The sequence below is a fragment of the Saccoglossus kowalevskii genome, chromosome 2 (assembly GCF_978046115.1).
Source record: "Saccoglossus kowalevskii chromosome 2, keSacKowa6.1, whole genome shotgun sequence".
Lineage (NCBI taxonomy): Eukaryota > Metazoa > Hemichordata > Enteropneusta > Harrimaniidae > Saccoglossus > Saccoglossus kowalevskii.
Genome location: NC_140642.1, coordinates 7,760,945 through 7,788,246, shown reverse-complemented (window position 1 = coordinate 7,788,246; position 27,302 = coordinate 7,760,945). Strand labels below are relative to the sequence as shown.

Below are 27,302 nucleotides of genomic sequence, written 5' to 3'. Positions count from 1 at the left end.
AGCGTTCATGTCCAGCTCCAATCAATAGTATAACTAATCGTATTCATATAGAAACAAATAATAAGTGCAACTCTAGAGGGCGCATATTGACAGGTTGACATCTTGGTTGACATGTGGTTAGGAAGTAAGCGTCTTGCTATTACTGGGACTTTGTTTTGGTATACTTATCTCTCAAAAGATGCCGAAAAGACCCCGTTCCGAGGAGTATTCGAGTCCTCTGCAACTCAAGACGCATGTTGGCGACAAACAGATGAATGAGTCGAAGGAAGAAAACATGAAAGCCGTTTACGGTGAGTGCTAACCGCAGTCATTCACTGATGAAAATGGTGTCATATAAATAACAACATGGCGATTCTAGATCTATTGGTTGAATCTCATTCATGGTCACAGACCAGATTGCGATAAAATCGGAAGCAGGCCAAAATATCCACATGTATGATAAAATAAGATGTGTGTGTGTGTGTGTGTGAGTGTGATTGAAAGTACATTTCATGAATAATATAGTGTAGTGAACAAAAATATGTAAGTTAATTACCTAGTATATCAACATCATATTATACAAAATATTTGAAATCAGAAATAACAATAAATTCATTATTATTATTATTATTATCATCTGAATATGACAATAATCTGCAGCCACCAACTTGGTATATCACAGGCATATATGATGGAAGCCATGTGCACAAAATATGGGTCTACACAATATTGAGATCTTGAACCAATCACAATTATGTACTAGCCGTGGAATGTTATTTACAAATATTTATCAATGCATTTATAAACTAATTCAGTTACAAGTTTCTACCACACACTGTAAACAATGTGTGCATCTAATCCATACGTAAGTTGTAGACAACTATACCTTGATTTCCTTAGTTTCAGACTAAAGTAATTATAATATTAATCAACTTTAAATTATTATTATTACCGATAACATAATATTTGTATTTTCAGATAAAACCCGTACTTTATTGTATAGTGCCAATGCCAGCAAAACAAGTAATGGTGTGCCTAAAGTGAATGGAGACTGCAATGGTTCTAATATTGTGCCTATTTTACCAAGTGGACAAACAGTTATTAATTGTGAAGGGAAAATTGTACCAGCAACCCAAGGTAATTCATACTTAACGTTTGCATTACTCATGATCAGTGAAAGTGAAGTTACATGTATCCAATGCATTTTCCATTGAATAGACCTTTTATATATTTTCCAGACTGGTTGGTCAGAGTTTAAAACTTCTATTATTGTAATTGCAGTCACAAATCGTCTACTTGTACACAACACAAATATCATTTCAAACATTTTTAAGAACAAATTTAATTAGAAATCTGAATATAAAATTTGTATTGCATTTTGAGAGGTGTACTCTCTCCATGAGAGCATGGATCAGTAAAGTTAATGTACAGAAATCGGTGGAGTTAACAGGCCATTGGCCATAGCATAATGTACATAGATCAGTGGAGTTAGCAGGCCATTAGTCATACCATAATGTACAGAGATCAGTGGAGTTAGCAAGCCATTGGCCATACCATAATGTACAGAGATCAGTGGAGTTAGCAGGCCATTGGCCATACCATAATGTACAGAGATCAGTGGAGTTAGCAGGCCATTAGCCATACCATAATGTACCGAGATCAGTGGAGTTAGCAGGCCATTGGCCATGCCATAATGTACAGAGATCAGTAGAGCAGGCCATTGGCTATACCACAATGTACAGAGATCAGTGGAGTTAGCAGGCCATTAGCCATACTATAATGTACAGAGATCAGTGGAGTTAGCAGGCCATTGGTCATACCATAATGTACCGAGATCAGTGGAGTTAGCAGGCCATTAGCCATAACATAATGTACAGAGATCAGTGGAGTTAGCAGGCCATTAGCCATACCATAATGTACAGAGATCAGTGGAGTTAGCAGGCCATTGGTCATACCATAATGTACCAAGATCAGTTGAGTTTAGCAAGCTATTAGCCATACTATAATGTACAGAGATCAGTGGAGTTAGCAGGCCATAGGCCATACCATAATGTACCGAGATCAGTGGAGTTAGCAGGCCATTGGCCATGCCATAATGTACAGAGATCAGTGGAGTTAGCAGGCCATTAGCTATACTATAATGTACAGAGATCAGTGGAGTTAGCAGGTCATTGGCCATGCCATAATGTACAGAGATCAGTGGAGTTAGCAGGCCATTGGCCATGCCATAATGTACCAAGATCAGTGGAGTTAGCAGGCCATTGACTATACCATAATGTACAGAGATCAGTGGAGTTAGCAAGCCATTGGTCATATCATAATGTACAGAGATCAGTGGAGTTAGCAGGCCATTGGTCATACCATAATGTACAGAGATCAGTGGAGTTAGCAGGCCATTAGCCATACCATAATGTACAGAGATCAGTGGAGTTAGCAGGCCATTGGTCATACCGTAATGTACAGAGATCTGTGGAGTTAGCAGGCCATTGGTCATACCATAATGTACCGAGATCAGTGGAGTTAGCAGGCCATTGGTCATACCATAATGTACCGAGATCAGTGGAGCAGGCCATTGGCCATACCATAATGTACAGAGATCAGTGGAGTTAGCAGGCCATTGGCCATGCCATAATGTACAGAGATCAGTGGACTTAGCAAGCCATTAGCCATACCATAATGTACTGAGATCCGTGGAGCAGGCCATTGGCCATACCATAATGTACTGAGATCCGTGGAGCAGGCCATTGGCCATGCCATAATGTACAGAGATCAGTGGAGTTAGCAGGCCATTGGCTATACCATAATGTACAGAGATCAGTGGAGTTAGCAGGCCATTAGCCATACCATAATGTACAGAGATCAGTGGAGCAGGCCATTGGCCATGCCATAATGTACAGAGATCAGTGGAGTTAGCAATCATTGGCCATACCATGATGTACAGAGATCAGTGGAGTTAGCAGGCCATTGGCCATACCATAATGTACAGAGATCAGTGGAGTTAGCAGGCCATTGGCCATACCATAATGTACAGAGATCAGTGGAGTTAGCAGGCCATTGGCCATACCATAATGTACAGAGATCAGTGGAGTTAGCAGGCCATTGGCCATGCCATAATGTACCAAGATCAGTGGAGCAGGCCATTGGCTATACCATAATGTACAGAGATCAGTGAAGTTAGCAGGCCATTGGCCATACCATAATGTACAGAGATCAGTGGAGTTAGCAGGCCATTGGCCATACCATAATGTACAAAGATCAGTGGAGTTAGCAGGCCATTGGCCATGCCATAATGTACCGAAATCAGTGGAGCACACCATTAGCCATGCCATAATGTACAGAGATCAGTGGAATTAGCAATCATTGGCCATACCATAATGTACAGAGATCAGTGGAGTTAACAGGCCATTGGCCATTCCATGATGTACAGAGATCAGTGGAGTTAACAGGCCATTGGCCATACCATGATGTACAAAGATCAGTGGAGTTAGCAGGCCATTGGCCATGCCATAATGTACCGAAATCAGTGGAGCACACCATTAGCCATGCCATAATGTACAGATATCAGTGGAATTAGCAATCATTGGCCATACCATAATGTACAGAGATCAGTGGAGTTAGCAAGCATTGGCTATACCATAATGTACAGAGATCAGTTGAGTTAGCAGGCCATTAGCCATACCATAATGTACAGAGATCAGTGGAGTTAGCAGGCCATTGGCCATGCCATAATGTACAGAGATCAGTGGAGTTAGCAGGCCATTGGCCATGCCATAATGTACTGAGATCAGTGGAGTTAGCAGGCCATTGGCCATGCCAAAATGTACAGAGATCAGTGGAGTTAGCAGGCCATTGGCCATACCATAATGTACAGAGATCAGTGGAGTTAGCAGGCCATTGGCCATGCCATAATGTACCGAGATCAGTGGAGTTAGCAGACCATTGGCCATACCATAATGTACAGTGATCAGTGGAGTTAGCAGGCCATTGGCCATGCCATAATGTACCAAGATCAGTGGAGCAGGCCATTGGCTATACCATAATGTACAGAGATCAGTGGAGTTAGCAGGCCATTAGCCATACTATAATGTACAGAGATCAGTGGAGTTAGCAGGCCATTGGCCATACCATAATGTACAGAGATCAGTGGAGTTAGCAGGCCATTGGCCATGCCATAATGTACCAAGATCAGTGGAGTTAGCAGGCCATTGGCTATACCATAATGTACAGAGATCAGTGGAGTTAGCAGGCCATTGGCCATGCCATAATGTACAGAGATCAGTGGAGTTAGCAGGCCATTGGCCATGCCATAATGTACAGAGATCAGTGGAGTTAGCAGGCCATTGGCCATGCCAAAATGTACAGAGATCAGTGGAGTTAGCAGGCCATTGGCCATACCATAATGTACAGAGATCAGTGGAGTTAGCAGGCCATTGGCCATGCCATAATGTACCGAGATCAGTGGAGTTAGCAGACCATTGGCCATACCATAATGTACAGAGATCAGTGGAGTTAGCAGGCCATTGGCCATGCCATAATGTACCAAGATCAGTGGAGCAGGCCATTGGCTATACCATAATGTACAGAGATCAGTGAAGTTAGCAGGCCATTGGCCATGCCATAATGTACAGAGATCAGTGGAGTTAGCAGGCCATTGGCCATGCCATAATGTACCAAGATCAGTGGAGTTAGCAGGCCATTGGCTATACCATAATGTACAGAGATCAGTGGAGTTAGCAGGCCATTAGCCATACTATAATGTACAGAGATCAGTGGAGTTAGCAGGCCATTGGCCATACCATAATGTACTGTTATAATTGTAAAACCATTTTAACACCATAGAAATACTTACTACTAATAGAAAAAAAGATGATAATAGCAATTAGATTGCATGAGCAAGACTTACTTGGATGACTATGAATGGAATGACAAGGCATGTTACCATGGAGATATATATGTACTTACTTTGTTCCTATCTTTCCTATTTATAGCAAAGCCTAGTGATATACCAGGTAATGGCTGCAGACATTGTAATAGACAACAGTGTTCATTGTCACCTTGTCATTATTGTGAAAAGACTATATGTAATCGATGTCAACGTTATTGTGACAACTGTATGCAGGCGTACTGTCTATTTTGTACCATTATAAAGTAAGTATTTGTCAAAGTATAGTTCTACTCTGAGATTATTTATAAAGATTATGGACTATATTTGATGGTCTGAGTATGTTTTTTTAGTTTTCTGTGGTTTTCCACATATCTGTTTTGTCTTCTCATATGATTGTTTAAATTTTATTTGTTGGTGCTTTTGAATCGTGCGATAACAATTGTGAATTCTCATATTTCATATATTCATACCATTGAATGCGTCACATAATATTCCCAAAACTACTATAAAGCTTTATAAATATCTCAAAGTACAAACCACCATTATACTGAATATACACCCTGGAAAGGTAACTAAATGCTCTCAATCACTGAAATTATTGGAGTAAATGCTCTTAAACATGAAATTACAGGAGCAATAATTTTCACGTGTAAAACAAACGAATGTTTGAACTTCACGGGGATATCAAAGATCATTACCTTGATACCTTTTGATATTCCGTTATTCTATTTTATAAATTTTGAAACTGGGTGCCCTCTCAACTCCAAATGAAGTGCAAGCCTTGGCAATGAAACATATGCAATCAATATTTCATGATATTTCATGAGTGACCCTACAATATCAGTTTTATTAAACAAGTATAGTAATTGTTAAAAGCATACAAGTACAATCTATACGTCTGTGTTTCCAATACAATACAATCTTCTAATCACTTACAATGTCACAATCTCTTTATTTTGACATATTGTCAAGCTCAACTTTATTCATTTCACATGGGATTTCAATTTCCACATGTTGGATGAGAGTATTTCTGAAATGTAATGACAAATGCAGGTATTCTCAACTCCCTGGGCTTCTAAACCATCATACAAATTACCACCATCATACAAACAGGATGCAAGTATCAGTGATATTTGTAGCTAAACTGTTACAATGCTGGGGTAATATTTTAAATAATTGTTTTTTGACTCCCATGTGTGAAGCACAAAATGGGAGTCTTTGCAGTTAGTGTGTCTGTATGTGTGTATGTGTGTATGTGTGTATGTGTGTATGTGTGTATGTGTGTGTGTATGTGTGTATGTGTGTCCGACTGTTCCACTGCTATCTCAAAAACCATACATCAGTTTTTGATGAAACTTGGTGCATAGATGCTCTGGGCCAATGCGCAGATTTGATTAGGTTTTGGTAAAAATCCATGCTCGTTAATTACCTAATTTGCATGATAATTAGCTAATTTTTAGCTGTTCTATGACTGTTCCACTGATATCTAAAGAACCACTCATTGGATTTTGATGAAACTTGGTGCATAGATGCTCTGAACATATGCGCAGATTTGATTAGGTTTTGGTAAAAATCCATGCTCGTTAATTACCTAATTTGCATGATAATTAGCTAATTTTTAGCTGTTCTATGACTGTTCCACTGATATCTAAAGAACCACTCATTGGATTTTGATGAAACTTGGTACATAGATGCTCTGAACATATGCGCAGATTTGATTAATTTTTGGTAAAAATTCGTGCATATTAATTACCTAATTTGCATGATAATTAGCTATTTTTAGTGGTTCCATGACTGTTCCACTGATATCTAAACAACCACTCATTGGATTTTGATGAAACTTGGTACATAGATGCTCTGAACTAATGCTAGGTTTTGATTAGTTTTTGGTAATAATCCGTGGATACTAATTACCTAATTTGCATAATGATTAGTCAATTTTCGGTTTTTCCACTGATATCTCAAGTACTAATCATCACATTTCAATGAAACTTGGTACATAGATGTCATATGACACTGCACAGTCCTGATAGTTTTTATGGTAATATCAGTACATATTAATTACCTAATTTGCATAATTAATTAATTTTCAGCATTTGATATAAGTAGTTAGCATTACATTTCAATGAAACTTGGTACTTACATACTCAAGGACTATGCAGAGATTGATTGTTTTCGATAAATATTTGTGCATATTAATCACCTAATTTGCATAATTAGTTAATTTTCAGCTTTTCCACGGGTATCTCAAGTACTAATCATCGCATTTCAATGAAACTTGGTACATAGATCCTTTAGGACTATGCAGAGACCTGATTAGTTTTAGGGTAAATAATTGTGCATATTAATTACCTAATTTGCATAATTAATTTTCAGCTTTTCTACTGATATCTAAAGTACTAATCATCACATTTCAATGAATCTAGAATTATGCAGACCCAATTAGTTTCCCGTAAATATTTGTGAATATTAATCACCTAATTTGCATAATTCACCAACTTTCACATTGATATCTCAGGTACTATACATCACATATCAATGAATGTACATGGATGCTGTAGGACAATAGACAGACCTGAATAATTGTGGGTTAAAATCTGTACATATTAATTACCTAATTTGCATAATTAACCAATTTTAAGCTTTCACACTGATATCTAAAGTACCGTAAAAACTCCAAAATTTCGACCGGTTTTAAATAATTGGTGTTAGAAATGTGACGTGTTTTTAGAGTCAAAATTAAGGTGCATTTTCGGACGGTCGAATTTTTCAGAATAGAAATCAGCAAATGAAAAAATGGGGATGATAGACAGTGTGCTTCATTAGTTTTTAAAAAATGCAATGTCCGTCAATTGACGTAAACTTCCTCATGTTTCACGGTAAAAGCAAAGGTCGTGGCCGAGTTGTAACTCAAAATCTAAACAAAGTCATCAATCAGTATTATGACAAGCAAAACAAAACATCAAGACGCGGAGAAGAGGTCAGCACAAAACTAATAGGTCAAAAGACAAAGCTGTCTCGCACTACCTAGGAAAACTTGCGAATGTTCGAAGTACAGGTACCCATTGGACAAAAGATACATGGAAGTTTAGCAAACGATCTCCCCGACCCAGTGCAATGTATCCGGTTAGAATCAAAGCTCACGTGTCCCTTATTTGAGGGACCAAATTCTGCCGTAAATTCGCCCCTGGATTAAAAAATAAAATGGGATTTAAGAAAATAAAATGGGACTTTTAAGGTGTATTTTGGCGTCATTTTTCGGACATTTCAATCAATCCTGCCGGCTAAAATAGAGTCTAAGTTTTACCGTAGTCATTGACGTCTGTCTATTCAAGAGTACACGTGTATGATTTTTATCATGACTAGCGTGAGCGGGTAAGCTTCCTTTCGAGAATGAGCTGTTATCACTGTGAACAATGTTAAATTATTCTTCAGATGACCAGTTTATTTTTTAAAAACAACTAATTTTTTTATTTAAAAAAAATCATGCCGTTTTCGCATCAAAATCCAAGCCAAAATATCGTACTACAACATCAATCTCTTCCGCATTGCGTTCAATAACATTAACATATTTAAATAAGCTATGGTAATTTGAACACGTTGGCATCATCCAGCTTTTTGATTGGTTAATTAGCGATTTGACCTATTTGACCTAAGAGAACATGGCGGATATCCTACAGCATCAAACGTTTATATGAGACCGGAATCATTCGCTTACGATGAAACTAAGTTGACTTTTATTTGTATTTCATAACCATTCAACAAATTTATTTTGTGTACATTATTATAATCACTACTGAGTACAGTAATAATCAACAATTCAGAAACGCAGCATGCCGAGATTTTTGTGTTCGTTTTTATTTGAAACTTCGTTTATTTAGAATATATTTTCGTTACCAATAAAATAAAAATCTCTCAGTCAATCAGAAACCCGGATTCATGCCTTCGAGGAAGGTGCCGTTTGAACGCTCACATCGGGTTTTTTTTCGTTTGAGGGAAAACTAAAACTGGTCGCAATTTTCGAATAAGAATGAGTCGTCAATTTTTAGTGGAGTCGAAAATTTGGAGGTAAATAAAACACCGAAACCCGGCAAATAAATAGGCGGCCGAATTTTTAGAGGGGTCGAAATTTTGGAGTTTTCACGGTACTAATTATTCCATTTCAATGAAACTTAGTACAAAGATGCTCTAGGACAATGTACAAACCTAATTAGTTTGGGGTAAAAATCTGTTCATATTAATTCCCTAATAAGCATAATAATTCATAATTTGTTGGTTCTAATCACATTTCAATTAAACTTGGAGACATAGATTTTCTGTTACATTGCGCAGACCTCATTAGTTTTACACTCAAATCTGGTCATATTAATTTTCTGATTTGCATAATTAGTTTTCAGCTAAGTAATTTCGAATTATATTTAATGTGTCTCCAATACTCTCAGCACATGGGAGTTCTTTCTAAGCTTTCTTTGATTCATATTTTCAGCTATGATGATCAGTATGAGAAGCGTCTGTGTGTCAACTGTGCATAGAAGACAAGTATGTCACCATGGATACCATTGTTTACTTAATCCAAGATGACTGGACATTCTACATTGTTATGTTACTGGTATTGATGTTTCCATGACTACATTGTGTGTTCTCACTCTTATTAGATCACAAAATCAATGGTTTTGTTGCCATCAGCAACTATATTGGTTCTGATAAAGGCTGGCTTTTGAATGAGAGCACACAAATGAATTCTGATCACAGATTACCTCATAGCCAGTCACTTTATGTGAACTTTGCTTTACAACCTAGGATAAAATAGTGTGTATGTTGCATATTGTGTAATATACAAGTTATCCATACTGTGCTTTATAGGAATTACCGAACTCGGTGGTAACTACAATTGACATAGAGACAGAAAACAATACAGCACATGGTGACCATTTGACATAGAGACAGAAAACAATACAGCACATGGTGACCATTTGACATAGAGACAGAAAACAATACAGCACATGGTGACCATTTGACATAGAGACAGAAAACAATACAGCACATGGTGACCATTTGACATAGAGACAGAAAACAATACAGCACATGGTGACCATTTGACATAGAGACAGAAAACAATACAGCACATGGTGACCATTTGACATAGAGACAGAAAACAATACAGCACATGGTGACCATTTGACATAGAGACAGAAAACAATACAGCACATGGTGACCATTTGACATAGAGACAGAATACAATACAGCACATGGTGACCATTTGACATAGAGACAGAAAACAATACAGCACATGGTGACCATTTGACATGGAGACAGAAAACAATACAGCACATGGTGACCATTTGACATAGAGACAGAATACAATACAGCACAAGGTGACCATTTGACATAGAGACAGAAAACAATACAGCACATGATGACCATTACCACTGTACACCATGTTACATGAAATGGTCACATTGAACCCTCATCTCTCGCTATGCATACAAGAAACAGTCATACTATTCTGTCCTCGGTTGTACTTGTACATAAATGTAATACATACTGCCAGCTATCTAATGTGTTATGCCTTTATATATATATATATAAACTATAGTCTGTTGTTATACACAGAAACTCTATATTTTGTATCAGAATTTTGTTTTATTATATTTGTATTTGACAAATTTTGGGTGGCTTTACTTTGTTGATAGAGTGAAAAAGTATAAATAGCAAAACATGTATACCAATATGCAACATTGATAATCTACCGATAACATTTATAATTTAAGTGTACACAATTCTCGGATTTGTTGTTTTCTAACAGCACATGAAAAAACAAAAATAGTAAAAAAAATAAAACAATTTCATCAAGAGGTTAGTATGTAGTGTGGTGTAGTGTGGTGTAGTGTAGTGTAGTGTAGTGTAGTGTGGTGTAGTGTAGTGTGGTGTAGTGTAGTGTAGTGTGGTGTAGTGTAGTGTGGTGTGGTGTGGTGTGGTGTGGTGTGGTGTGGTGTGGTGTGGTGTGGTGTAGTGTGGTGTGGTGTAGTGTGGCGGGAAGATGGCGGACTGGTTCTGAAAAAGTTATATATACTTATACACAACACAAACAATGGTTCCCACATTCATTGACAAAGGTAACTGAACAATCACCATCTTGTACGGTACCAGGATTGGAATTTCAGGCACGTAACAAAATGTTTGTAACATTTTACTATCTGTTCTAATGTAACCAATGGTACAATTTGTCTATTTGGTCTGCAACATCCAAGCAGTCTCAGACTGAACATCGCGTGGTTGTAGCATTTCTGATTTGTATATTTCACTGTCTTGTACATAAAACGTACATTCTGTATTTTAATGCAGCTCCATGTGTTAAAAGAACAAAGAATAAACTTGAACAACCAATCAGAATGCTGACTGATAATCTAATTTACATATGTACATAAAATTAGTGAATCTGTGGAAATCCTTAGTTTGTGCATTGAATACTGAAAATATTTTCTACCATTTAGAATAAAAAGATTTATATTCACTAAATGTAGTTTGTGTTTTTGATCTGAATAATGAAAATACCATGCTGTGTAGCCACTGTTATTCTACAATTACAGCTGTTCATGACAAATCTGATTCCTCACTCTGCTCAGATCATGTATTAGGATACTACAGAGTTATAAAAAAAAAGAATACTGCGACAGTAAAGTGGGAGCATCAGACGACGTGCATGTGCGAACAAGCCGATGAAATTAGCATAACCTTCTTGATATGAACTTTGTTTTAAAACATGTCCTTGATCTTGAAATTCTGTACAATCATATATATGAAATTTGTGTCATCAGGTAAGACACCAATATCCTATGTGATGTTAATATTACAGCAGTGTAATCTGCATATCGATTTGTGAAGCACAGGAATTTATCAAACAGCGCCACCTAGAGTTGAAAGTTGTATTTTGACTCTGGGCATCTGTAAATGAAATACGCTGGTAATAAGCTACAAGTTACCATAGTTATAACAAATTACCTGAAATTTAGTGGCCCGAGTGTAATAAAATTACCTTCTATGGTCAAATAAGTACTTGTTTTATAAAATGTATAATTTTCAATTTATGAATAGAATTTATAAAAATGATGTGCGAGTATGGTTGTTAAACCACTAAGTAAATCAATTTATAAATCTTAGGTTGTATGAAGGACTCAAGTTTTGTTCTTAAATACAAATTTGGTCAGTTTTCACATCTTGTTACCAACAGTGAGTGAAACTCTGCCTGATGACATGGCAATAAATCACAGTGTGTTCAATTAGCAATTTTCACAATCTATAGCGTCACCAAATGGTAGCAGTATATGATAATGAGGTAACAGTGTGATAAGCAGTTTTATTCCACAAATACCTATGTACACAAATTTTAAAAATGCTTAAAAATACAAAAAAGGACTGGAAATGGAGGAGAAAGGACATTGCTGTAAATCTTACAACATCTAAGCATAATCCTGATATTATTACTACATGATACTGTTAAAAATAAAACATTGAAATGTATTCAGTAAGGATGAAATTTACGAATGTCAAGATTAACAAATTACTCTAATTTGCAGAATGTAAAACTAAGCTAACTTTCTAACCTGATTTGATTTCTATAATAATTCTGTGTACAAAACATTATATTTACCGAGTTGTCTGATAGTTATAAGAAACAATCACAAAACTTACGCAAGTTTGGGTATATGTGATAGACGATTCTAAAGATAAAAAGCAAATAGAGTTACTACTGTTCATGTAAATGGGTATTTTAAAGCATTCTCTATACATATTTGCAATAATATGAATAAATAGTCACTCAAAAATATAATTTTTCAATCTATGTCATTGATATTTGAGTACCCAATTTCTAGTTTTATCTTTATCAATACCATGGCAACCAATTCTTATACATAATAAAAAAAAAAATTGTGTTTTTTTTTTTGGGGGGGGGGGCAAATGTTATAAATTCACAAGTATTTTTCGATTCAGATAAAAGATAATTGGGCACTCAATCTTTTCATTTAAAAGCTGAGCTAATGTACATGTGCACAGTCACTGTCATGCGTTAGGTGACTAGTCATGTGACCAATAACCATCTTGTTTAAAAGTACATAAATTTTGCAAGGCAAGCACACTCTGCCGCCAATTTACGCAATATGCTATTTACAAAAACAATATACAACTTAAAATACAAATACAAGAGGCACGGAGCTGGCAAGAAATAAATAATGGCAAAAATGATAAAAAGAAAGATAAGTAAATACACATGGTTAAACTGAAAGGCATGTCCATTTTCATAGCAGACAAATTGGAAATGGAAGAAATGTCATGATAGAGTGCACAGTGTGACCCGTCACACTCAATATTTAAAATAAAAAAAAAAAATTCCAAGTATACAGTATTATTTATTCACATGGTTTCATTTTGCTATTTCTGTAAATCAGTGACATTAGCAGCTACCATATTTGTTCTATTTGTAGGTATGTATATATGGTGAAAATAAATTGTAATACCCAGTAATAATCTAGCGAAAGTAAATTTTCGATTATTTGCACTTCTATTGAAAATGCACTTCGAATGGAGCAAATACAGTACATTAAAACCATGTGAAATTGTAATAATATATAACTTGTTGTTTTACTATAAAATTGTTTGTAAAATTTATTGTAAAATTGTCTACATGCCCAAAATGTTAAAATAGTAACATTAAAACAACTGATTTTATATATGTTATAAGTATGTTAACATGATAGAGGTGTTGGATTATATTCAGACAGTTCTTGTTAGTGAGCACAGTATCATGGGAACTAGACATGCATTTCATTGTTGGCTTGTTTGAAATCCCATACAGGTCACATACAGGTACTGTTTAGAAACACTGCAATGTTAATTGGCACCTTAAATGTTTTGAAACAAAAAGATAAGTTACATGAATCCACCATCCCAGTAAATAATAGTACCCTGGTAATCCTGGCAAAATTATTGAGATCATTATGTATCCTGAAAGAATTTGCAGAATTAGCACAACTTACATAATTATTTAATTTTGTGAAATAACAGTGCATAAAATTATTTTTACTGGCTTCCTAGGGTTAATTTGATCACAATATCAAATACAAAAAATAATATGTAGTCAAATAATTTTAGTGCATATTTTATGTTGGCCGGAGTTTGATTCTTGAATGAATGAACAGATTCTCCAGCAAAAATCAAGTGGTGAAAGCATATATTGTGTATATTATAGAAGAGCTCTTGGATATAAAGTGATTCACTGTCAGTCAGTGAACTAAGCTACAATTGATATATGGCATGTGAAAAAAAAGTATTAAAAGCTATTGTGCTAAAAGGCTCTCTCTAAAAAATAAACTACAGTAAATCTAAAATGCACACAGTACAGTTTAATGATCAAAGTTACTAACTGGTGATAGGTTGAAATGTTTTTGTGATATTGACCATATAAGGGTCATAAATGTATTATGTCATGATTTAAACAGCCAATCACAATTACATTTTTCATTCTTTGCCTTGTACTTCTGATGCACCTTTTACCATCATCTTTCATGTCTTAATAAATATTATAAAAGTAGATTAGTTTAAAGTGTTTAAATTAAAAATAATTGTCAAGTGTATTTCCCACTTGGATGATAATGCTGCCAGAATACCATGCTTTACTATCTCAGTTTGTAACTATTCCTAAGGAGGGTAAAAGCACTGTGTGAATGTTTTACACATATTACAATTTTGTTATTTAATAATATCTAAAAGTATATTTATTAATTTCAGGAAAAATATACCAAAAAATGATTCAAGTATTTTTTTTTTTTATATTCGTTGGACTGTTGATAATTTGTAGTTATTTAAAACATTTTATTATGGCCATAAAGAACAAGGCTTTTTTTTCCATTCAACATTGAATATGAATTTTTTCATTGTTTTTTTGTTCAAGTACTACCAGTAGTATTATGTCAAATGAATAACAAGAATAAATACCTCCTCAGTAAACTATCCATTGTGACTTCAATGATATTCAAAACTCGTATGTTTATATAGTGAGACATGAAGTTCAACCCTTCCTCAGCCATTTTCTCCACATTGATTTTCATTTTGTCTTAAATTACTTATGCTAGGTAACCAGACACATCTAACAAACTGCTTATGAAATATGAAAACCATTGGAATTTCACACAAGATGAATTTTTGTGAGTCAGAAAAAAATATGGAATTTGTAGCAGTGATTAGATGTTCACGAACACAATATCCTGGCAGCGGTAGTATGTAACAGTAAAGTTTTATGACGAAAGCAACCACACATTAAAACATGCAGACATGTTTACTTTGTGAGTGGTCAAAATAAAAATGTTGATGGAAGAGTCCACATACACTTCTAATTCTAGTTGATAGCACCAATTCTACCGGTAATTACGAGTGTGATAACGAATTCCATTTTGGCACATAGTTATGCAAAAAATTGATCATCAGATTTATTGTCATCCCATTCGTCTGCTGAATTATCCGTACTCAATCCCATTTTCCAAGACCGACTTGTTTGGTGGCGATATTTTCTACCATCTTCAGATGTCACGCTGATATCTGTATCATCATTATAGTCAACTGCAATACCATTATCAGGGTCTATTGACCTTTCAATAGCTGTATAATTTGAAAAAAAAAAAAAACATTACAAATTTAAGACATGTAGATATGAGGAGAACAATGCTTATAAAGTGGTAGACTAGTGGCAGTAACTATAGTAACAGGATGTTTCACTTGTTCTGCAAATGCGCAGTGACAGATTGGCAAGAATTCATTGTTACCACTCAAAGATAAAATAAAGACTTTTTTGCTGTCGTTAATAAAACATCTTATTGGCAACATTGTAACAGCAGATTGCGAGCTAATGCTGAACAAGTAGCGATATTTGTCATAAAAACATTCGCATGCTGGATGGCATAAACGTAAATGAATGACGTCACATTGCTACAGGCTATAGTATATGGATATATCATAATGCCAAACACTCACTCAACTAAATTGTACAATCAGTAATTAGGTAAATATTACATTATCACATTACTTGATACTGTCTGAACCTGTCTAAATTGAACCCTGTGTAAACATAACCCTGTGGTTTTCTGTTATGTTGTACTTATCAGTGGTACATTACATAACAAAGAATCAGTAGATAAGGGTCCCTTAAAACGTATGTAATACGAATGAAATCCACTATTTGACATGAAGTTTGCATGCTGTGTGATAACTGTGATGCATTCATAGATCAATCAATATAAGTTTACCTTCCAATCTTTTTTCCACTTTGCGTAGATTACTCAATATTCCTGACAATTCCTTATTGGCAGTTTTCAACGTTGGTATTTCATTCTCCCTTTGAGATGACAGACTACTACCACTATTCTGGTTATACAGACAGCTATGATAGGGAAACAAAATACTGATATCAAACAGATTCCATGATGCGATATGACAGATTACTACCACTATTCTGGTTATACAGACAGCTATGATAGGGAAACAAAATACTGATATCAAACAGATTCCATGATGCGAGATGACAGACTACTACCACTATTCTGGTTATACAGACAGCTATGATAGGGAAACATAATACTGATATCAAACAGATTCCATGATGCGAGACGTATATTGTATTACAGCTATATTTCGAATATCTAAACGGGGTCAGAGCAGGGTCAAATTGTTTGGATAACTGATGGGAATTGAATGAGATGAAAATATGGATCAATGTGCAACTGACGTTTATTTTAACAGTAGTTCCACCATCAGCTTTTACTTGTGCGAAAGGAAGTGGTGTTCAATGTATGAGCAAGATACTGTAAAATACTGTATTTTAGCTGGAATTAATTTTCGCTGAAAAGACGTTTTGGGCATTGTATAGAATTTATTTTTACTGTTTTTTGACAAGTTTAATGTAAAATGTAGGAAAAAGGGTATATTCGCTGGATTTTATTTTCACTGAATCATTCCTTCAGCAAAAATTAATTCCAAGCGAAAATACAGTATTTTACAGTATCTTGCTCATACATTGAACACCACTTCCTTTCGCACAAGTAAGAGCTGATGGTGGAACTACTGTTAAAATAAACGTCAGTTGCACATTGATCATATTTTCAAAATCTCCTATTATAGTATCATTAATTGGAGAGAGGACAGCTACAATAAAGTGACCCCCCCCAAATGTTTTACTACTATGCCGCAAATATAGGCTCTGCTAAAACATAGGGAAAAACATAAATTAAAACAACACAAGACTGGGTATACTCACTCAACTTTACAGGAGACTCTTTGTGCAGATTTTTTCAGTTTTATTGAGAGTTGGTGAATTGATGATAGCACCAGGTTGTCAAAAGGCTGTCAAAATACAGAAATAGTATCAAGATTTAGGCACATAAGCACTCATGTGTACCACATCAGATAAGATAAGATACGATACGATTTTGATGAAACTCAAACTTGAGCGACTGTTAAAATATCATTGTATAATAGTGACTTTCATTTCTTACCTCCATCTGCCACTGCTTTCGTTTTGGTAAGCTGCTTTCTAGACCGTACTTATCATTCAGATTTAAACTCTCCGGTCTTTTCTTGGCTAAACAAAACAAAATACAAAAATATGAATCATAAAAGTATGATAACAATAAAACTACATATAGTGTTTATCATAACAAATGCCACACACTAAAGTTTTAGCTTTATAACCTTTTCACCACCAGAATTTCTCACCCAAATTTGTCCACAATTTTTTCTTACAATTTTCAATATTTCAGGAAATGAACTCTAATTTTGGAGCCTTATTTTTGAGTTAATTTTCAGTTTTTACTCAAAAAATTTGGCTATTTTTGTCCCAATCTTCTGAAGGAAAGTGCAGACTATGATTGGAACTATTTGGTGAAAATATTAAAGGTTTTTTTCAGATTGTATGGAAATTAAATAAATTGTCAGCACTGTATGTTACCTGTTCCCATGGTGAAGGAGGTTGATCTACTAACAGATGATTCTTTCTTTCTATTGTCAGGAGAGGAAGCGGTGGTAGATGCTGATACTGTAGATCTTCCAGAAATACTTGATGGTGTTGTTGTGATGTCATCAGTAAACATATCATCCAGTAAAGACTGAAATGAATAGCAATGAAATCTGTAAATTTAAATATATTGGGTCTACTGAAGTTGTACCTCAGATGATCTATAAACCCCCACTCGTAAACAAAATGTTTCTTTTCAGACAAAGCTATTAACCAAATATTATCGTTAAAATTTAATTTAACACAAGAATTATTGTAGCATGAAAACACATGCAGTCTTTATGCTTAGGTAGTCATGGGTGATAGAAATTTAATTATGCAAATACAGTCAAAGTGGATTGAATTACTCAAATATATGAACATTTGTGTGTATGAATGATGTGTGATAAACAGTGAAGTGGAAACCCATGTCAATATCACATGTATATGTTTACCATTTCCAAAGGTGGAAAACTAGCAGATATGCTAATGAAACTATTGAACAGCCAATTAGATGCATGCATTTAACCCATCACTAGATAATGCATCAATAATTCTAACACAGCACACCCAGAATGAGACATCATTCACAATATTGTACGTAATTAAAAGTGATTGAAAAGATTATTAAATTATGAGGCAATTAAAATATAACAATGTCAGGACGTTAAAGCAACAATAGCTGTAACTATAAAAAATTTTTCTCAGATTTTTATTTGAAAAAAACACATTTCATGTGTCATTTGTGCCAATTTGTAGTGGCCATGTGAACACTGAAAGCATAGCATATACACTATATACTGACTTGCAAGTTAATAAAGATGGCCGTGTGGTTGTGTCCAGGTCTCTAGAGGGCACCATCTATTGAAATTAATTTTGTCAAGGAGTTCTCAGAGAACGGTACAAGGTGACAACTTACCAGGGACTAGAGGCAAAATGTAAAATAAGTAGCTATCTTGAGAAGATAAGCCTCCCTCTGATGGTCTCTCAATGAAAATTATATGTGTCATTTTCCATAATAGTATGCGCCGTCTGTCGTAATTTTTTGTTTGCCCTATCACTGATTTCAATGAAATCGAGAATACTCGACCCCTAGTTTATACATTGCATTTTATGTAACCTTAGCCTTGTATTTGTGTCTAAAACAATATTTTGGAAAAATTTGGCTATTTTTTACATGGTTATATTAAAACAAAATCACAGCTACCGGGTATTGTTTCTTTAAAATTACTATAATTGAGCAGTTGTGCAGATTTTCTAAATCTCAATCGTTAATTAGTGGTAAGAATATAATAAAATAAGTATTACTCATAGTTTGCATTTTTCTTATAACTGATTCAATAATGAAGTGCCCTCAGAAAAGTAAGAAGTAGATTTTAAGTATCTACAATGTTTATAAAATTATAAGGTGCACAGGAAATTTACAGACATGTTTTACCAATTTGAACATGTTTTTATATTTAGGTAAGGAATGACCATTTATTTATGCAAGTGAATCTTGGTAAAAGATTCCACATGCACATTTAAGACACTCCTCTGTTCTATCCTTGGGTCATCAGGGTAATTGGGATCTTTGCCCGTAAGATCAGATGTCACTCAAATGACGTAATCATTTACAGTATTATATAAGGCTTCATTAACGCAACACTGTAAGATACTGATCTTGTACATGGACAATGTCCTCACTGCAGAAGGCCTATGATAATGATTTGAGAGAATGCTACTCTACTACATGGCAATGTCAGAGGATGCAGCCAGGTAATGCCAAGGTGCAAAAATCTATGCTGGTTTACATTTACCAGCTTGATTTCAGGCTAGATCTGTGAACTTTCAATGTATGAATGAGATACTACTGTCGACCATTACAGCAAGTCTCAGAAGTATTGGGGCAGCCAATTTGCAAACTCGCTAGTGAATTGGCCAACTGCTTTGGTTTTGACTAAACGGTTGGCTTTCGAATCCCGCTGGCGTCGTCTTGCGGTCACGCTCACTTAAGGCGAATCTATGTAACAGTAGGGGACGATCCTCATACTTTAGGAGCTATTCAGCGACGGTCTTACAGTTGGATTGCGATTTCGCTTTGAAATATACCAGGGAAAGTGTTCTATTCTCTTCGTGTCCACACAAAAACGACGAATGAGGTCGATTTTTCCAGGGGTTGGCTTAATGTTACCCCCAACGGATCGTTTGAGTGTGAAAGTTTGTTATTTTCTCCCTGATTTGAAGGAAACTGTTTCTCAACTTATCTATTTAGTTTCAAGCACTGTTCAAGATGGTTACCCTCATATAATAAATATTGGTGGATTAATCGTATTTATTATATCATCACTTGTACGCCAGTTGACTGTGACCAGTTTTGGGCTCAAATCAATCCAGGGGAATCCAGACATGTACCAGGCTGCGTAAAAACATTCTATGTCCCCTAATGCAATATAGACTCGCCAAGAGTGGACGCGATCACTAGCCGGCGCCAGCGAGATTCGAAATCCAAACGTTTAGTCAAAACCAAAGCAGTTAGCCAATTCGCTGTCGAGTTTGCAAATTGGCTGCCCCAATACTTCTGAGACTTGCTGTAAATATGATGACTGTTTAAGCTATCAATGGTCTATATACACTTGTAACTTGTTGGCAAATATCTTAGCACATCTCTTCCATACAGTGTGTGTATTTTAACATGATAGGATCTGAGTGGGCATATATACTGTCATGCCATGAGCAATTCACAAACATATAAATGCATAGTAATGCAAATTATTTTCTGATCAGCTTATCAAGGTCATACTATCACCAGTCACTTCAAGATGACAAGATATTGCTTGATTTCTTTTGATGAAAGGGAGTGATTATCTTCATGTTATTATTTGAACCCTTTTAAAACTGACTGAATCAATAGTTTGCTAGCAAACCCCGAGAATGATACGTACATAAATCATTTCAACTCTTTGTGAATACTGAGCCTTGTGTGTCAACAAGTCCAGATAATCCGGATAAATGTCACAGATTATTCTATACTACAGATATTCTGAAACACAGTGAGGTTTTAGCTTTCGATAACAAGCATATTGCAATATGATAAGAAGTCTGGCTTTGCAACATTGTTATAATTGTTGTTTAGATTTTATTAAGTACTTATTAAGTTTATAATAACTCATTCCCCTCATTAATATCTTTACATAAATAAAATTGTTTTAAGAATTAATTAACACAATCAAGTATGAGGTTTAAACTCTGTGTTTAGTTGAACAGACATTGCATCATACATTACAAATGTAATTAGTAATTTTTTGACTCCCTAGGTAGCTTAAACTTTGTGCTTTTCATGAAAACATTAAAAATCTTTTCAAACGTGTTTGATGCCAAGCATTTTGTCAGTGTTGTGTTAATTTTTATCAATTATACCTCAGACAACTAATAAATTTAATTTAACTAATTTATTAGTTGTCTGAGATTATACATACACCCTCTACATAAGTAATTAAGAGAAGAAACAACGTGCAAATCATATTAGAATTGAATCAGTATAAAAATAAAATGCAACTAGCCAAGAAGTGAAACCATTATGGTATTAAATTCTGATTAAAAACTAAAACCAAAAAAAATGCATGCACTTACGGATACTTTAGTCGAGCCAAGCTACACATCCACATACAGACAGCAAAGCAATAAGTAAACATATTACACATGGAAAACAAAAGGAAAGGTAGGCGCATAAATAAATATATAATAACAGACTTAAATCAATAAACAGCTAAACTGTGGACGTAAAACATCAAGATTCAAAGTATCATCACATTCATACAGATTGGTCTTGATATCATAAAACTATTTCAATATTTCGAAAGACTGCAAAGCATGCACACCCAGCAAACCCATCATACATGTATACAGCTTTATGCAAAACACTAACAGACAATACAATATAGACACGACTCATGGATGTACATGGACAGCACTACTGCAAAGCAGACAGAAAAATTAACGGCATTACGGTGTAAGTTGTTATCGTTAATCTGTTCAAACACAATCAACTCTGCCATTCCTCACCCACAATAAAACACACGGATATACAATTTATTTTTATTAAAAGTACTTTGAACTTACCACATAATAAAATAATAACTTCATTGTGCAAATTGTAAGGCAAGGTATGGAAAGAAATAAGAAGAAATTAGCCGGCAAAGCATTGATGCAGAAACACTCAAGATATGGCTGTTAGCATAATGACACCAAGAATTTAAACTGAAAAACCTTACCAATCACAATTCAAGAATCACTCGCAATAAGCAGTAAGCAAAAAACTTTGCTAAATGTTTTATTAAATGTAATTTATTGGAATTTTTTTTCTTTTTATGAAAACATACGTGATGGATATGTAAATACTTGTATAATATATTATACATGTATTGATGGTATAGTTAATTTGTATATTAAACTGGTCAAAGTAAATTGGTACATTAAGTAAAGTTAGTTTTGAATGAAACATGCAACACCTATGAATTTTACATATATTGTCAATGACCCCAGCTGATAGAATGTTTATTGTCTGGTTGAGGACGCTTTTTGTGTCAGATTCCAATATGAGGCTCATTGACTCATTTGTTCAGAGTCAAAGTTCCCCATTCACACAAGCTGTAGTCCAAGCCTGAAAAAATATATATCCATCCAGTTATTTTTCCATGGTAAATTTATAATTATTAAATAATTTAATTTAATTATAAAATAAATAGTTATAGTCTATTGTTATTTATATATTTAAATTATTTATTTTCATAACAATTACAGATAAAGGCAGATTTAAATGAACTGACCTTGACTGATGGATGAGGGGATGGATGAGGGGAGTATGGGAGGTCCAGCGAACCATTAGACATCGTATTAGGGGATAGGAGGATAATGGACACAAATGAACTTGACTTACATTATCTCTAGAGGCAGAGGCATCTATGGGGTTTATAGTTGCTCCTTTCGCCATTTTACTCAAATCGTCAGCTAGTGTACTGGATATTTTGGCAATTTCAGCAGCATGTTTTCCATCAAATCGACCTTTCATTCTACGGATGTCATCATAGTTGTCTTCCGGTTCAGAGACACTATTAGAATGTCTGTCATACACAGTTGTCTGCGTTGATTCACTGTCCGATACAGAATATGCATCGCTACTCTCGTACCTCCTCCACGAACTACCTTTCTTCTGCTGATAAGTACTTTCCTCCTTACTTGTAACTGGTTTAAAGGCACTTGGTCCACTTCCAAAACGTAGTTTATCTACAGAGGAAGTTTTTGTAGTATTGGCAAGATTCTGAGAAGAAGAAGCCCTGTTTTCCATTGCCTTTTTCACAATAACACCGCCTAAACTTGTTTCACTTTTCCAGTCAGTTTCTCCCAGTTTTGTTCGATGAGTTGTTCTTGGTGGGCCCCTGTGAGGTCTATCCTTATTTGAGTAAGTCTCCCTTTTTCTCTGAACTGATGTTGTGGATGAATTTAATCTCTTTTCTGGGCTGGATCTTGCGGAATGATCAGTTAATTCACTACCACTGTCACGATCTTTGTCTCCAAATCTTGACTTTCGTAAAGCTGTTGTTCTTGTTGGGCGTGGTTGAATAGTAGGAGATGTTCGACTCTTTTTTGACAAAGTATCAGAACTGTTTCGATGGCTAATTGTTTTTGTACTGTCACTTAAACAATCAGACACAACTGATCCATCTTTCATTTTATGACGATTTGGTTTTGATAAACGATTCCATACTGCAGAGCTGGACGAATCACTGGGTTTTCTTGAAGACTCACTGGGTGGCTTTCTAGTGGAATCACCAGGTTTTCTTGTAGTTTCTCTGCGCCTTGGTGTTGCAGTGGTCTTACTTGTTCGAGTACTTTGCGCACCATGTTTTGTAAGTGTACGAGAGTTAGAACCTTCCATGATATTCCTAGGAGTTTTGGGTTTGCTAGTGCACGAGTCACCATCAACTAAACTGACATTACTCGATGTATCAAAATCAGACTCGATATCCATTTCTGACGATGCCATTGAATAGTCGTCAAACGACGATTCAGCAAAACTGGCATCCAAAGATGGACATTCGTCATAGTGTCGTACATATTTATTCTGTATCGTTGCCATAACAGTTTCAGTGTCCTGTAATAATATATTTGTATCAATGCTGATAGCATCACTATCTAACTTTGGTTTATTAACAGCCGTACTGGTGGGAGACACTATGTCACTCACAATTGACAGATCTTCTCTATCTTTATCACTCGCATTACTGTACTGTGAATAATCACTTGGGGTCGTTGACCTTTGTGATACTGTAGGTGAATCTCCTGATGGAGTTCGGGGTAGCATTCGTCCACGCGATCTCTTCCTCTGCAGTAACTTTAATGATTCCTTGCTTGGTGATTTTTCTTCATCACTTTTTTTGTCCACTACTGTTTGAAAGAGGAGAACAAATCAATGAATGCCAATCTGTAACTTAATGGATGTGTGAAAAAAAAGCTGCTGCATATCAGAACTATAGTGATGTCACTACACAATTATTAATTACCTGATCATTGTTTTAATATTCAAAAAAAAATGCTGTGTGTTGAAATAGAATACAAAATAGAAATAGAATACAAAAATGTTAAATATTTTGTCAAAATATTTAAAATTAATAACAAAGATTTTACTCCATTGAGAGGCACAATGTGAAAGCAATTTAATTGAAGTTTATAATAGTTACTGAAAATTATTATAATACATTAAATTTACCGGATTCGGCTGATACCCCACCCATCCTAAACTCCACCCATGGGCGATGTTTCAAAATAGTGGGCGATGTTTTGGTCCACACATTGCTTGACTGAACCAATCATTTTTACAGACCCCAATTTTCCCATCCGACATCTTGCATCGAGCACGCTATTTCAAATATAACGTTAAAAATAATTCACTGTGAAGTCGAAACGCGTAAAAATTCAATAAATCCAATGCTGTATATGAATTGTTGTTGCATGAAAAATGGTATATATTTGTATTTTATGCAAGTATTTATTACCAATTTCAAGAGTAAAAGTCGTATCTTTCGAAGGTACGAGTATTATTATGTGCTTGAAATGAATGCTATTTACGAAGTTTGAAATACTCAAGCCTTCCTGATTCGAGCCTCTTGGTTGATTTGACAACGGTAGGTATCGTTAATGTTTAATCGCTGTCTGTATTGCATTCTTGACAAAAAGTTCAAGATCGGTAAACAGGAAATTGGCGAACTAAAATGTCTCCTGCGTTTCACACGCGACATGATTATTAAAAAACACAGAGTTAAGCGGTCGTGTACTTTCTAGAAATCTAACCTTGCACACATAATCTTGTATTTGACGTGTTTTTTTGTCCAAAAAAGACGTTCCCTTTCAGTAAACTCTTCGCGTTCATGGTATTTGTGAGAGTTGAAAGATTTTTTGAACAAATGATAGGTAACTATATTAATTTGGGTGAAGCTGGGTGACCCGAATTTAAATATCAGTGCATGAATTCTGGAGGTCATTGCCCAATGCCGCACGTAATTCAAACACATGGTTAGTAGAGTTCAGTCAAAATGTACGTGAATAATGCGATCGAAGTGCGCTGCCCAAAGTTTATTACATTACATATTCACTTCATTTCGAATAAAATAATTCACCATTGGGAACATCGATGAATCACAAGATACCTGACTACTATGTTTATGGTTGTGTAATTATTACGAGTGCAACGCATTATAAAGTCAGTAATATAAATTACTTGAGTTTGCGTAATTATTATGAAAGCATTAAGAAGTTGAAATATTCAGAGCCGGTACAATATTGTAAACAAATTTGCGTCATTAGAAAAGCAGCGCACGAAGTAAACGATGTTGATATACTAGTATTCAAAGCCAGAGTTGCAGACAAGTTATGTTACAGTACCGTCGGATATAATAACAATTTTACTAGGCCGACGCGCAGAGCACGAAAGAAAAAGGTTGCTGTGGTAATGCGCCAGTTCAATGCGTGACTTGGGGTCAAACTTCGGTCAACACACACTTGATGTCAGCAGTATCGCCGCACAGCAACAGTTTGTAAAGAAGTACTTGAAGTTCAATTGCATCCAAAATGATTTCGCTGATTACTCGGTTGTCGCAGCGTGTGTTGTGTCATGTCCATGATGCACCCGTTTTGACTTTGGCTTGCTTTTTCTACTTGTTCACGTAATGCGATCTCTCACCAATGTAATAAAACACTTTGAATTTATGCTTTGCATGATTATATTTGGTCAACGCGAAACATTATTTTTTCTAAACATTTTCTGAGACCATTTTTATCAGTGCATGGTTATTTTTCCGGACAAAATGGGCTTTGTAATATCTGCCATAACATCGCCCGGGCAATCTTTTGGTCCACACTTTTCTAAAAAAAAAATCTAATCCTCCATAAGATCGCCCAGGGTGGGGTATCAGCCAAATCCAGTAATTGTACATTTGTTGTTTATCCTAGGTCATCTATGCACCAAAATTCATTTGTATTGAAGTGGTTCCTGATACATCAGAGGAACAAGTACAAATTATTATAATAACAATAACTGCTATAATACTACATGATGCATATCTTTGATTACAATTCTTTAAGTATAATATTGAGAGATTATATTACAAAATGGTAGCTTTGTTATCCTGACCTTTGCTTATCTCCACAGCATGTTGTCTGGTTTTCTCTTCAATTTTCTCAGTCATTTGTGTTTCTTTACCATTATGTCCAGACCACTGTGTTCCCCAGTCAGGAGATGTATTTGGCGATACAGCTTTGTGTGTCTGTAAGAGTGTCAATAGACAAAACTGTCAGCATGATTGCGATAATAGGTTTGTTGTTAATCATTTTAGTTTTGTCAAATGTAATCCACTAAATGTCAACAAGTCAGTTGCTATAACCTTTATATATAAAGCAAACATAATGCCCTTGCAGAAACAATTTTAACCTTTTTTGACCAAAAATGACACTTTTTGACCCCAAACCATACTAAACATGCACAGATCAACAAAAAAATTGATGTTCATTTATATGTTTTAGTGATACACCTTCATAGCGAATTTTGTGTGAAAATCAGCGTAACACGTACCACGTAACATACATTTTCAGCATTTTAAAATGGCATGCACAGGTGTACCAAGTTTGAATGAAATCAGTTCAGGCATGCCCAAAATATGGGTGAAAACAGATGGACACAGAGACAGAACCAAAGTTATAAGCTGCATTCCGGCACATTCTTATTTACATACATGTAACTGCTATGTTTATACCAATTTTTGGTCATGTGACCAATTGTTCTGATTGCATGTTTATTTTCGCAAATCCACATGTCTCTTAATTGTAAACCCTAGTGAGTGTAATTGCCACAGATATTAGGACATA

At 35.3% G+C, this 27,302-nt stretch overlaps 2 protein-coding genes across 6 annotated transcripts in view; one reads left to right on the top strand and one right to left on the bottom strand.

Moving 5' to 3' along the window:
* Positions 1-82: 82 nt before the first annotated feature.
* LOC100378397 (apoptosis regulatory protein Siva-like) lies at positions 83-18,276 on the top strand. Of its 2 annotated transcripts, none has more exons than XM_085490527.1 (4): positions 83-290; positions 958-1,116; positions 4,968-5,127; positions 17,919-18,276. In XM_085490527.1, the coding sequence occupies exons 1-4, from the start codon at positions 179-181 to the stop codon at positions 17,941-17,943; spliced, it is 456 nt and encodes a 151-aa protein (XP_085346653.1). In that variant the 5' UTR covers positions 83-178; the 3' UTR covers positions 17,944-18,276. The 2 variants fall into 2 exon arrangements, with proteins under 2 accessions (XP_085346653.1, XP_002740968.1); XM_002740922.4 differs by lacking the exon at positions 17,919-18,276 and adding an exon at positions 9,351-11,383.
* LOC100374628 (uncharacterized) overlaps positions 12,202-27,302 on the bottom strand; it is a 33,650-nt gene continuing 18,549 nt past the window's right edge. Inside the window, exons 11-19 of one of the 4 annotated variants that reach the window (XM_085490493.1) lie at positions 26,572-26,704; positions 22,822-24,329; positions 22,005-22,022; positions 21,516-21,536; positions 17,859-18,015; positions 17,407-17,492; positions 17,169-17,254; positions 16,162-16,295; positions 12,202-15,517 (exon numbers count right to left, since the gene is read on the bottom strand). In XM_085490493.1, the coding sequence (XP_085346619.1) occupies positions 15,324-15,517; positions 16,162-16,295; positions 17,169-17,254; positions 17,407-17,492; positions 17,859-18,015; positions 21,516-21,536; positions 22,005-22,022; positions 22,822-24,329; positions 26,572-26,704 (2,337 nt within the window). In that variant the 3' untranslated portion in view covers positions 12,202-15,323. Of the gene's footprint in view, positions 15,518-16,161; positions 16,472-17,168; positions 17,255-17,406; positions 17,493-17,858; positions 18,016-21,515; positions 21,537-22,004; positions 22,023-22,821; positions 24,330-26,571; positions 26,705-27,302 lie in introns of those variants that run through there. The other 3 variants (XM_085490500.1, XM_085490513.1, XM_085490505.1) reach the window with 3 other exon arrangements.